The following is a 13,764-nucleotide window of genomic DNA, read 5'->3' on the forward strand; positions in this document are numbered from 1 at the left end:
GGTGGGATGCCAGTTCAAAAAGAAACCCCAACCATTACTAGTGTTTTAGGGTTTGCAAAGCACTTCACAAAATGCTCTGGTTTGAGCCTCACTCAAATTAAACTCCAGCAACCTTAGAGTCTCGGACCTGAAAAGATGCTGGGACAACATCTCTGTATCGGGTTCAACGCCAACCTGAAGCAGGATATTCCCCGCCGAGCATCTCCCTCCCTAACCTTCCAGGCTCTAAGGGCTGCGGATTATTGGGAGCTCTTCGTGCTGAGCTCCAAGCAGACCCTTTGCCCCCAGGGCGGGGTGGCACGGGGACGGGCAGGGCAAGTCTATTCACCGGGCTAAGACCATCCCCAGCTCTTTCAGCTCCTCCTGGGGTCTCCAGGGCTCTCGCCTTCCCCGTCACCGTCCGGCAGGTCCATGCCCCTACCCCCCACTAAACCCAGCGCTCCAGGTGTGGCCTGGCAGCAGGATCGTCGCCCGCCGTGCTTGGCACAGCCCACACCTCCCTCACCTGGCCTAGGGTTTCCATGGCGCCTCTGAGGCTTCTACCAAACATTTCCCTCACTACAACCCTGGGCGTCGGCGTGGGAAGCCCAAGGATTCCATTCCCCAGACTGGGTAAGGGACTCGAGGGTGGAGGGTCACGGCTGGCCGCCAGGCTTATGTAAGAGGGGGTGCTGAGGTCAGCGAGCAGGCCGAGCTGCCCTCTCAGAAGACGGGTGGAGGGGCTGTTTTCTTCACTCTCTGCCCTCAGACACTAAGGGCGTCTCACAGATCCGCCTGGCCGACCCGCCTGGCCTCCCGTTTCCTCTCGAGAAGCCGAAGCGCACGCAGCCAACGACCGTTACCCACAATTCCGCGGGGCGCCCGCGTCTTTTCAGCACCCTACAGATTACTGCTTTACGGCAGTTGCGCGCCCGAGGCGCGGGGTCACTCTCCACCTGTCGGAGCTCTCGGCCTCTTTTCCCCGCCCCTTCCGCCGTTCGGGATTGGGCAATCTGTCAAAGGATCGGGTAGTGACTGGCTGGCGGAGACGTCAGCCCGCCCTGTTCGGTGAGGGGCGGCCTGGAGGGAATTCTGAGTCTTCCGAGCTACTGCGGCGGCGGCGGAAGTGACCGGAACAGCCCCGGCCCTGTCCCCGCCCCGGCGCGGCCGGCACTATGGTGAGGGGAGATTGAGGGAGACGGCACGGGGCGGCGGGGACCCACTCTGAGACTCAGTCCCCGGCCCTGGCACGGGGAGGGACAGGGAGGGGGCTGGTCCTCTGTGAGCCCGAGCACAGGGGGTGGGGGGGTGGAGATCTCACGTGGGCCGGGGCGCGGCGAGACTCCCTGGCCTGCCTTCCTCTTCTCCTCTCCGTCTTCCGCTCTTCTTTTCATTCCCCTCCTTAATGCTTCCTTCATCTCTCTCCTCACTCCCCCCTTCTCCTCCTCATCCCCGCGCTCAGTTAACTCCAGTGACTTTCTATCACCGTCCCAGTCTTTTCCTGGCATTCAAAGCCTATCCCTGCCATGTAGTCTTCTTCCGGCGACACTGACCCCGCATCCTTTAGGTCCCAGCATTTTCTCCCACGTCCCTCATGCCTAGAAAGCCTTCCCTCTTCATCTGTGTCTACTGACTTCACGCAAGTCCCTTTCCCCACTCATCTTCATTTTAGTGCCTTCTTTCTGTTAATGATTTCCTACTTATCTTGTATGTATGTGCGTATTTGTTTATTCATCATCTCCCCCACTGCCCTGTGAGCTCCTTGAGGGCATGGACTGTCTTCTGCCTTTTTTGTCTCCCCAGACCTTAGTACAGTTCCTGGCACATATTTACCATTGGTAAATGGTTCTTGACTGACTGATCCCCCTCTTTTTTCCTCTTCTTCATCTCCACCCATCCTTCTTTTCATGCTCCTCCTCTTCTCCTTCATCCTCCCCTTATCCGGCTTTCTCATCTCCTTTATTTTTCCTCTCCCTCTGTCATACCTCCCCATTTTACTCATCCTCATCTCCCCAGCCCCCGCTTCTCATGTGATGTCTCATTCTCCCTTTTCCCTTCCTCATCTTGTCTTCACCATTTCATCTCACAGCCTCATCTCTCCTTTTCTCCTTCCATGTCTAATTCTTACCTCTACTCGTAATCTCAGCATCACTTTGCTTCACTTTTTCTCCTGCCCCATTTTCCTCATCCTATCGTCAACTACTTATAGGACCTGGGCAAGTCCCTTAGCCACCTGAGCCCTAGTTTCCTTCTCTGTAAAATTATGGGTTAGGTTAGATTGCCTCTGATATCCTTTAGATCCTATCATCTTTCTTTCTCTTCTTCACCTGTTTGTCCTACACCTCCTCTTTCCCCTATTCTCTTATCCCTCATTTTCATACCTTCATTTTCTTTTTCATCCCTTCGTCTTCCCTCCCTGTCCTGCCTTCATTCCATCTTCATTTCTTTCTTCATTTTCTATTCCCCTTATTTTCCTCTCCAATTTGTCTCTTTCCTCTGTCTTCCCACTATTACTTCATTTTTCTTCTTACCACTTTTATCTCTTCTCTTTCCCTGTCTTTTCTCTCATCTCTCCTCAACAGTTTAACTTCCCTCTCTTACCCACCCCAGTCTCTTCCTCCTTCCACTTTGGGTTGGGGGAGGAAGGTAGGATTTGGGAACTTGCATAATCCAGCAGTTTTTTGATTAAAAAAAAAGGTAGGGCTTCTTTACTTCTTCCTATTTGGACTTCTATAAGTTCCATCTTCCCTTCTTTCCCTGTTCTTCCTGTGCTGGGTCTCCCTTGAGTTACATAGCAGCAAACATGCACATTTGGCCATCATAGTACTCTTACAGAAAACCAACTGGGGAAGTAGACTTTGGCCCATTTTCGTGTGGAGCAGTAGCCCACGCTCACCTATGATCCTTTGGAGGAGGTTCCTCAGAGCTTTTTTCCCTTTTCTTTAGAAAAACCCTCAGATGTTTGTTCTAGTAACATACTAAAATTAGAAAGTCCATGGTCTTCCTTCTCAGACATCCCCAATGGTAGCCTTGAACCAGAGATTGTCAGAACTGAAAGGACTCTTAGATAATATCTTCTCCAGCCTTCTAATTTTATGGAGGAAGAAACTGAAGCTGGGTGCCCAGGGCCACACTGATGGCTCCCATTCCAGGCCTGTTTATACTACTCAGTAGCATATGTGAAAAATAAAATCCATAGTGCAAAGTGGTATGAAATCTTGAATGTAGAAAAAAGTAACACTCCCTTGAAGGCAAAGTCCATGAAGGGATTGGCTGTTTTGCACATATGTCCCTGGGTTTTTAAGAAGAGGAAAAAGGTTTTAAGCTTTGTAGTGTCTGAGGAAAGGAAAGCAAAACAAAACACATTTAAGTTCATAGCCTCCTGAACTACAGTGATAAGGGGGCTTTATTGGTATTGGCTTCTGTGTCAAATACAAATGTAGCATTGTGAAAGTGGGAAGACTAGTGTCCAGGTAAAATCTCATTGGTTGAATCCTGAATCACTCCTTGTATCTCCACTACCTAATTGGAAAATGAGAGGGAGGGACTTGATCTCTGTTGGAAGAAAGACAAGCTTATGCTTTAGCCGATGGAATTCTCAGTTGTCTTTTGTTTGCTTTCTTAGTTGCCCTTATCCTTACTGAAGACAGCCCAGAATCACCCCATGGTGAGTAGGCAATGTGCTGGCTACTTGGTAACCTTGAATCTCAGACACCGGGAGGAGAAACTGAAGAGTAAGAGGGATCTTAAACTCTGCATGTGGGAAGTGTTTCTGTTTTTATTATTAGTTTTTGGTTGGCCAGGAAAATACCCATGTTTTCTCCTCCTAAAGATGTTTAGCCCTTCTCCTCTCTCAGCACATACATAGTAGGAGAATAATAAACATTTATGGAATTGACTTGGCTCAGGTTGCATGAGTAAGATACAGAGCCAGGACTTGAACCTAGTTCCTCAGACTATAAATGGGCTATTCTTTCCAGTATGACATAGTTGCTTCTCTACTAGATACAAGTGAGCCTTCCTGCCTACAGTGTCTCACTTTTTCAGTCTGTCCTGTGCACCAGTGTCAAATTAATCTTCCAACCATGTATCCCAAAATCTTAATGGTTCCTTTTCTCCTACTCAAGGCAAAACTGCCTGGCTTCTGAGGCCCTTTAGCTACCTCTTTTTGACCTTATTTTACTGGTGATCAAGTCAAATACACAAATACAACAAGTTGTACCATCTACCCAGTTAGGTCATTTTCTTCACTGTCCCAGGAATTAGGTCTGTTCATTCCCATTCCCGTACCTCATTAATATTGAGTGCCCTTAGATGAGTTATCCTTTGTCCCATCCCCTCCTGTTAAAATCTGAGTCATTTTCTTTTTTTTGTATATTTTTTGTACTTTTATTCCGAACTTGAGAAATAAAACATCTCCATAACAAAGTCAAATAGAAAAAAAAGAGGATTGTACATGGATCTGCACATCTAGTATGTTGCTTTTCCTTTTAACTACATAATAAAGTTAACTTGTAACTTTCTTTTCCTCCGTTCATCCTCTACTCCCTCACCCTAAAGACCACTACCATTAGACACAGATATGCATATATATATATATATATATATATGTATGAATTCCATACTATACATACTTCTTTTTTATCAGTTTTTTCTCTGGCTGCAGATAGCATCTTCCTTCATAGGTTCTTTGTAGTTACTTTAGTTATCTATATAATCAAAATGATTTGGTCACTGAAAGTTATTTTTAAAAAAGAAAATTACCTGTTCATATCCTTTGACCATTTATCAATTGGGTAATGACCCGTATTCCTATAGATTTGGTAAAGCTTTATATATTTGAGATAGGAGACCTTTATCTGAGAAATTGTCTATAAAATTTTTTTCCCCAGTTGTCTGCTTTCTTTCTGATCTTGGCTACATTTGTTTTACTTATGCAAACCCTTTTTAATTTAATGTAATTGAAATTTTCTATTTTATATCTTACAATGCTTTCTCTTGTCTATTCATAAATTGTTTATCTGTCCATAAGTCTTACAAGTAATATGTTCCATGTTCTTCAGATTTTCTTGTAACATTTCCTATATCTGTATCTATATCTAGAATATGTATCCCTTTTGACCTTGTCTTGGTAAATGGTGTAAGATGGTGGTCTAAGTACAATTTCTGCCAGACTGCTTTCCAGCTTTCCCAGCAATTTTTCAAATTCAAATTATTTTCAAATTCAAGTGATGACTTCTTTTCCTCAAAACTTATATCTTTACCCTTGTCATACATGAGGTTATTACAGTCCTTTGCTTCAGTAAGTTGTATGTCTGTTCTGTTCCACTCATTTACCTTTTTATTTCTTACCCAATACCAAATAGTTTGAATAATTACTACCTTATAATATAGTTTAAGGTCTGGTACTGCTAAACCTCCTTCCTTTGCATTTTTTTCATTCATTCATTTGATATTCTTGACCTTTTGTTCTTCCAAACGAGTTTTGCCATATTTTCTAACTCAGTTAAAATAATTTTTTGGCAGTTTAGTTGGGATGGCATTGAATATACAGATTAATTTAGGTAAAATTGTTATTTTTATTATATTAGCCCTATCTAACCATGAACAAGAAATTTTCCTCCAGCTATTTAATCTAATTTTATTTGTATAAGAAGTTTTTTTATAATTTTGTTCATATAGTTTCCGTATTTGTTTTGTCAGGTGTATTCCCAGGTATTTTATACTGTTTACAGTTATTTTAAATGGGGTGCCTTTTATTGTGTTTTCTTGCAGAGTTTTGTTGGCTATATATAGGAATGCTGATGATTTATGTGGGTTTAAAGCCATTTTCTTTTAAAATGGCCCAAATTTAATCTGCCTCTTTCATGAGTATTCCAGTTCTCATTGACTCCTCCCCCTCCCTCTCCTATGAAACAGAACTTAGAACCATTAGTGTTTAATTGTGTGCTGTTTTATAGTTTTTCTACATAGATGCTCAATTAAATTTTTTGAAGGCAGAAATAATATTCTTAGCATATGATAGACATAAAGTTAATACTTGGTAGTTGATTACCTAATGTGTGGCTTCAATTTTATTGTTTTTCTAGTTGGTAGAACTAAAAAATGGTGAAACCTACAATGGGCACCTTGTGAGCTGCGATAATTGGATGAACATCAATTTGAGAGAGGTCATCTGTACATCTAGGGTGAGTGCTCCTGTGCCCTGGCCAACTTCATGGATCTCACTGGATTTAAAGGGACCCATCCTTCTTACTTTACAAATCTGGAAACTGAGAGGCAGAAAGGGAAAGTCCCAGAGAGAATAGTCATTTAGGAAGTACCCTCAATGTGCAAAGATCTGTGCTAGGAAGTGGAATACAAAGACAGAAGTAAAGCAGGCCCTGCCCTCAAGGAGCTTCTGCTCTTGAAGTGGAATGCCAAGATGGGATTCAAGCCCAGGTCCTCCCTCTGCAAAGATAGTGCTATTTCTACTGAACCATAATTTCTTTAACCCCACAAATACAACTAATAAACATTTATTTTCTCCCTTCTATCCTACCCCACCCTATTGAGAAGAAAAGAAAAATGAAACTCTTTTTAGCAAAAACACACAATTTCTTCATTGGCCATATTGTAAAATGCATCTTGTCCTAATACCTCTATCAGGAATTGCTAGTAGGGTTCATCATTAGTACCGTTGGTAATTTCTTAAAACACAATAGTGTTCTATTGCATTCATATACCATAATTTGTTGAGCTGTTCCCCAGTTGGTGGGCACTCCCTTCATCTTGGTTCTTTGCCACTACACAAAAGAGCCTCCACAAATATGTTGGTACATGTAGGTCCTTTTCCTCTTTCTTTGATCTCTTTGGAGTAGGCCTAATCATGGTGTCACTGGGTCAAAGGATAGTTTAGTGACTTTGGGGGAATAGTTCTAAATTGCTTCCCAGAATGGCTGGACCAGTACCTAGCTCTGCCAACAGTGTGTTAGTGTATAAGTACCCCTCCAACATTTATCTTTTTTTTTTCCATCATTGCCAGTCTGATGGGTATGAAGTGGAACCTTAGAGTTGTTTTAATTTGCATTTCACTAATTGTTAGTGATTTGGAACACTTTTTCACTTGGACTTCTTCCTTTGAAAACTGCCTGTTCCTATCCTTTCTCACAGTGGCTTTTTCCCCTAGGAGGTTTTCATTGGCCCATGTGTGCACACACACTGGGGTACTGAGCAGAGTCACTTGTTCTTATGGTTGCTACTACTATTTTTAATAATGAGAACTAGGATTTCTAAAGTGCTTTATGGTTTTTAAAGCACTATCTTCCTAAGCTCCTGTGAGGTTGATAGTGGGTTGCTATCTTGATTTTACAAAGGAGGAAACTGAGGTTTAGGAAAGTGACAGAAGTTGGCCAGGCTCATGTATGTCAAGGATGGCAGGGCTTCACCGTGAACACTGGACTTTCACCTTCAAAACTGGGGTCCTTTTTACCATAGATGAGACCATTGATTTTAAAGGACATTTCATCTTTCTTCCCTGCTGCCATCCCCATATTGTGACTTGTTAATTTTAATATATTTTTCTCTCTCACCCATCAAGACTACCTCTAAGGGACGTGCTGCATTTATACTAGCTGATATTAGTTTCAATGAAGAGGAGTTTACCTTTGGAAGGATCATGGCACAATAGAATTGAAGGGGAAAGGGAAAGGAATAAGCATTTATATAGTACCTGCTAGGTGCCAGGCACTGTGATAAGCATTTTACGCACATCTCATTTGATATTCATAACAACTCTTTGAGGTAGGAGCTGTTATTACTTCTGTTTTACAGTTGAGCAAACTGAGGCAGGCAGAGGTGAAGTGACTTGCCCAGGATCACATAGGTAAGAGATGTCTGACACTGAATTTGAACTTAGGTCTTCCTGACTCCAGGCCCTGCCTGCTTTCTATGTGGATGCCGTGTTGCTGGCACCAGCTGGCTGAAGTTTAACTTTTGTTTTTTTAAACTTTTGATTTTTGTAACCAAAATATCTCAAAAAGACCTAAATTCTAGTAGCTCTGCTAGACTCCCTGTGTGACCTTGGGCAGATTACTTCCCTGCTGTGGGCTTCTAGTTTCCTTATCTGTAAAAGGAAACTCTTGGCTGAGGTCAAGGTTTGACGTTTTTTGTGTCAAGTACCGCTTTGGCAATCTAGGGAAGGTTGTGGATCCCTTCTCAGAATAATGCTTTTAAATGTATAACAATACACCAAGTATAGTGAAGTACAGTTATCGAAAAGATTTTTATAGTTCACTGGCTATGGGTTAAGAAAAACTGGACTAGGTCATTTCCAAAGCCCCTATCCATTCTGAAGCTGTTTGTTTTTTAATGGAGTTGGAAAATACCAATTGAAGATGAGGGAGGGGTAACAGTTACTGAACAAAGCCCAGTGATGGCCACTAGATGGTGCAGAAAACAGCTTTGGAAGCTGAACACACTTTGCTGGCACCCAAGAGATGAGTTTGTTTATTCCTCAGCAGAGAACTGAAAGAAGGAAGTAAAGAGACAAGACAGCCTTCCTGGTACACCAACCTAAATGCCACCCAGTATGGTCTAAGACCAAACACTCCTTTGGGAAAGTTGTCTTAAATTTAGCAAGATTTCTCCCTGTCCTGTGTCTTTGCAGAAAATGAGAAGTTCCTCCTAATAGCAATACCAAAGAGTAGGCATTAGTTCTGCCTGTTCAGCATGGGGTCATGAAGATGGCAGAGGTTTCCTCTGTAGTGCTCAAACTCCCTCTTAAATTTGTTTTGGAGTTCATTGAAATATCTTTTACAGTTAACAAACAGAGCTTTAAAGCTTAGAAATCATCCAGTCCCAATCCCATCACTTTACAGATGGGGAAATGGCAGCCCAGGAAGGGAGATGAACCTCCCTTTCCCGTGGGGTGAGTTAGTAACTGAAGCTGGATTGGAGCTGACACTGCTCTTTCTGCTGAACTGGGCCGTTTCCCTTTGTCCGAGCTATAGCCAAATAATTGGGAGATGTAGAGCTGAAAGGGCCCATGAACATGGAATGTTAGAGCTGGGGAGGCCCCTGAGAACATGCAAGGGCCAGGATACATTTATGATTAATTGGATTACAGATTAGAAAGGGAAAGGGCAGAAAGCAGGTAATAGCACCAGTAATAGTAATAATACTAAACAGTATTTATATAGTGTTTTAAGGTTTGCAGATCATTTTACAGATATCAGAACAACTTTGTAAGGTGGATAATATTATTTTCAATTTTACAGTTGAGGAAACTTAGGCTAAGAGAGATTAAGTGACTTTCCCAGGGTCCCACAGCTAGTTAAGTGTCTGAGGGTGGATTTAAACTCACGTCTTCCTGACTCCAAGTCCAGAGCTCTGTCTACTGCAGCATCCAGCTGCCTCTATGAAAGGCAGAAGAAAGCATTAAATTCAAATTCTTTGACTAGTTTAAGCAAACTATCTGGTGTAATAGTTTTCTATTTAAAGTAACAAGAGACCATGGTTTGAATTCTGGCTGATACTAAGTGGCCGGCCATGTGACCCAAAGATGTTTCTTCTCTTAGTCTCCAATCAAATAATGATACCTTTAGTGCCAGTTTCATAGTTGGGAGGATCAAATGAGATAATATATATGAAATGCCTAGCAAATCTTCAAGCAATTTAGAACTGTTATTAAATTTCATAGTGTCAGAGTTGGAAAAACTTTTAACCATAGAACACAGATTCTGGGCACCAAAAGGGTGCTGTCCAAAACCCTCCCTAAGCTAGATAGGGTCAGAATGTGGGACCAGGACTATGGTCAAAACCCTGATTCCTAGCCCCTCGCTGCTGCTTGGTCTTGTGCATATTTAATTTCCTTTGTCTTGTGTTTATTAAGTTGTCGGTTATATGACCAGCACTGTCCTAAGTGCTACTAGGAGAGGAAAGAGAGATTAGATGTAATCACTGCCTTCGAGGGGCTCTCAGACTTGGGGGAGGAGAGGGAGGAAACAAGACGTAAAATGATGAGAACAGTACAAAGTGCTGCATGATATAAGTTAGATTGAGTGGAATGAACTCCCAAGGAGCGGAAGGAGCTTTGGGTTGGAAGGTGAGGAGCGCTCGGAGATCATTGGATCTAGGCTTCTCATTTTGCAGATGAGAAAAATAAAAGCCTTTACCTTCTTTGGGCCTCAGTTTCTCTACCTGTAAAATGAGAGGGTTGGGTAGGATAATCTCTGGCCCTCCTAACATTGCTGTTTCCTAACAAGAGAGATAATTGTGGTCTCCAGTGTTTGGGAAATGCCTCCTGGAGGGGCTTTGGGGTGGCCAAGTAGAAAGAAAAAGCCTTTTCAGGAGGTGAAAGAGAAAAGAATATTGGCTTGCACTCAGAGCTGAAAATGATCATGTTCAGTTCCTAGGTCCCAGAGGGAGCTCTGATCCCCATGGGATCTGCTCTCTAGACTTCTGCATGTTGTTTTTGACATGAACAGTAACACCCCACCACCCCCAAATAATCAGAGACCCTCCCTGATCCTAGGGAAGAAGGAGGGATGGAGGAAGGGAGCAGCTGCTCCATGGTAGACAGTGAGATCTCCAACTCTTGCTGCCCTCCAGCCTGAAAACCTTGATATTTCCTCCCCAGGATGGTGATAAGTTCTGGCGAATGCCTGAGTGTTACATTCGAGGCAGCACCATTAAATATTTGCGGATTCCGGATGAAATTATTGACATGGTGAAAGAAGAGGTGGTGTCCAAGGGCAGGGGCCGAGGTGGTGTGCAGCAGCAGAAGCAGCAGAAGGGGCGTGGTGCAGGTGGAGCTGGCCGAGGTGAGTTCCCCAGTTGGTCCTAGGTGGCCATTGTTGACCCTTCATTTCATGTTGGGCTGTAAAGTTCAAAGTTCACCTTGAGCTCTGGGGCCTTTGGAAAAGAGGGTGGCAGCAGTGAATGGAGAGGCCTCCACCTTCTAACTCTGCATTGACATCCTTAGCAGAGGAACTCATGCACTGCCTGTTTCTGAAGGCATCTGATTTCCTGCCTAGTCCAGAAAGCTCTGGTTTTGGGGAGTTTGGGGGGGACTTTGTTCTTCCAAAAAGCCCTGTCGGGATTTACATCAAAATAAACTGACAACAAAAGTTATTCATGGAAGCCCAAGCTGCTGGTTGGTTAGAATAAAGACACAGAATGTCAGAACTGGGAGGGACCTTAGAACATAGAATGTCGGAGGGGGAAGAGATTTAGAATCTAGAGTATCAGAGCTGGGAGGGATTTAGAACTTAGAACTTTAGAACTAGGAGGAACTTTAAGATACAGAAAGCCAGATGAGAGGGACTACTCCTCTCTTACAATATCCCCAACAAGGGGTCAAGGCCCTGCTTCATCACCTTCAGTACTGGGGAGCTTATTAGCTGGTATATCAGTCCATTCCATTTTCTGACAGCTCTCATTGTTAGGACATTTTTCCTAAGATTAAACCTAAATCTGCCTCTTTGTGCCATGGTGAGGTCACATGATAGTAGAGCTAGGCCTGGGATGGGCTACCTCCTAGTCTAATATTTGCAGTTTCTTTAGCAAAGTTCTGTTGCATTCCTCTCCTCTCCCCTCCCCCCCCCCATTTGTTTATCTTATTTTAATTCTGTGAATTAGTTCAATTATTGAACTTGCTTGAACAGTATTATGGATTATCAGGAAGGCATCTCAAGAATCTTTACCATTTTATAGCTAACTGAATGCCTGCCACAAAGTCTAAGACAGTGTCTCTTTGCCTGGCTTATCCAGTGTGTTAGCTAGGAGGGTCTGCCCAGAAATGAAGAACAAGAATTCTTGGAAACTCTTACGCTCCAGCGCTCAGTCTTCCATTGAGGCCTCCCCATCAGACAGTGATCATGAACCGTAAAGTCTCTGGGCACATTGCTCCTGATAGGGGTTTGTGAAAGAGAAATCTAGTTGTTGTCATTCATTCACCAGCCATGTATTAAACATCTGTTGTGTATAATATCCCATCACCCTTAGAAAATATGACTGTGAGTAACTGGAGTCTTGTTAGCAGCCTTTTTCTGATCTGTGGAGATGAGGGCAATATGAAGTCCACGAAAGTTGGACCAGATTGAGTTTCCAGGCAGCAGTCAATAGATAGAGGTCCAGTTTGGACAGTCTGGGTGAGCTGCTTTCTCTAACCCTTCTCACTGCTTTTGTGATTAAACAAGCAGAATCTTCTTCCTCTGCTTCTCACGGGGCAGCTGAAATAACCCGACCAAGGTGAATGTGCCTGAACAGGTCAAGACTTCACAGCAGGAATGTGGGCTGAATCTGTCCGGCCACCTTGGCAACAGCCTACTATGCATGTGGGCTTGAGGATAGCGCCATACCCTGGGGTGCATTATGAGAACACAGCCAGCTACAGAACACTACACAGAGAAAGTGCCAGCTGCCTTTGGTTCTTAGGATCTTTGTGCTCCCACAGGTGTGTTTGGAGGTCGAGGCCGAGGAGGAATTCCTGGCAGTGGAAGAGGACAGCAGGAGAAAAAGCCAGGCCGGCAGGCTGGGAAGCAATGAAGGTGTGGCCATGACCTTGGCCTGGCCTGACCAGAGACTTTGACGGGAAGACCCCTGTGCTGCTGCCTTGCACTGGCCTTGTGTCCTATTTCTAATTTTTGGTTAATGAATCTGTTTTTTTAAAAAACAGTTGGGGGCCGGGCAAGTGTTGGGGAAGAATTCCATGAATCATGTCTTTTGTAGTCCTTTGAAATCCTCTTCTTTAGGTAAAGTAAGTAGTCATTGGCTCACTTGTTTTAGCCTCCATTCTAGAGTTAGAAACATCAGGGGAGCTTTTCAGTTTTTTGACATCCTTGGTTCCTGGGGACTTGATTTAAAGATTCTGAACCCTTTTTATAAGTGTAGCCGAACATGGTGGTCTTTGTTCCTGTTTTAAGGGTGTTTCAGGCATTTCCACAGTGGTTTTCTTGTGCTGCCGTCTGTCTTGTGATGTTTGCTTTAAGATTTGGGCATTTCTGACACATGGCAGGTTTTTTCCTTCAAAGTTACAAGCCCTGAAACTATCAGGGAGGTGTTTCCTTTAAGTCTGTTCCCCAACCTTGCTTCTTCTTTTTTTTAAACTAAAAATAGAGGTTGGAATTTGTTTCAGAGAAAAATTATTAGAGTTGTTTTCCCTTCTCCTCTGAGCATTTGTTTTGGGGAAACCACTTTAGTTTGTGTGACTGAAATAAAAATAATACAACCATAAGCTGAAAACTAATAATTCCTTTCTACATGCCCAACAGATGAGCATGTGATTTCTTCATTCTCAGGCTGCCATGGAGCATATTTCTACTTTCGCTCCCTCAGGAAACTCCACTCTCTAGAAAGATGGTGGTTTTGGTTAGTGTACTGTACACTTTCTCTGTGGCACCAGAGCTGTCCCCTGGCAAATCTCCTATCCTGCTTTTCTGACACGTGTGACCCTTTCAGAAGTTAAACTAGTATACAGAAACATTTGCTACTTCACAGAACTTTTTAAGCGTCAATATTCTAGGGATAGAAATAGAAGATTTATGTCTATTTCAGTGGTTTTAAATTCTAACATCCTGCACATTTCTTTCATTTCGGGGTGGGGTGGGGGTTCTCACCTTCCTTTCCCCTCTTTTCCATTTCTGCAGAGACATTTCACGTATGGAGATTGTAGCCAGGATTTTGCTTTGAAATGATTCTCTGAAATGTGCGTGGAGAACATTTGCAGACACCTGAAGTGTGGGCAGACTTCAGCCCTTTGGATGTACCTTTTAAAGTGTGTGGCAGGGGAGTTTGTACTATTTG

At 43.4% G+C, this 13,764-nt stretch overlaps 1 protein-coding gene across 3 annotated transcripts; it reads left to right on the plus strand.

The window, feature by feature from the left end:
* The first annotated feature begins 544 nt into the window (after positions 1-544).
* LSM4 (LSM4 homolog, U6 small nuclear RNA and mRNA degradation associated) lies at positions 545-13,195 on the plus strand. Of its 3 annotated transcripts, none has more exons than XM_072601651.1 (5): positions 545-1,157; positions 3,605-3,646; positions 6,069-6,167; positions 10,598-10,781; positions 12,416-13,195. In XM_072601651.1, exons 1-5 carry the CDS (start codon positions 1,155-1,157, stop codon positions 12,505-12,507), a joined length of 420 nt encoding a protein of 139 aa, XP_072457752.1. In that variant the 5' UTR covers positions 545-1,154; the 3' UTR covers positions 12,508-13,195. The 3 variants fall into 3 exon arrangements, with proteins under 3 accessions (XP_072457752.1, XP_072457754.1, XP_072457753.1); XM_072601652.1 differs by lacking the exon at positions 545-1,157 and adding an exon at positions 1,303-2,676; XM_072601653.1 differs by lacking the exon at positions 3,605-3,646 and having other exon boundaries at positions 1,024-1,157.
* Positions 13,196-13,764: the final 569 nt, after the last annotated feature.

This window comes from Notamacropus eugenii, chromosome 4 (assembly GCF_028372415.1).
Source record: "Notamacropus eugenii isolate mMacEug1 chromosome 4, mMacEug1.pri_v2, whole genome shotgun sequence".
NCBI lineage: Eukaryota > Metazoa > Chordata > Mammalia > Diprotodontia > Macropodidae > Notamacropus > Notamacropus eugenii.

What these genes read in the sequence shown, in the direction of transcription:
- LSM4 (XM_072601651.1), top strand. An exon ending in CAGCCCAGAATCACCCCATG is followed by an intron (nt 3,647 to 6,068) that starts GTGAGTAGGCAA and finishes TTGTTTTTCTAG; the next exon opens with TTGGTAGAACTAAAAAATGG. An exon ending in TGCAGGTGGAGCTGGCCGAG is followed by an intron (nt 10,782 to 12,415) that starts GTGAGTTCCCCA and finishes GTGCTCCCACAG; the next exon opens with GTGTGTTTGGAGGTCGAGGC.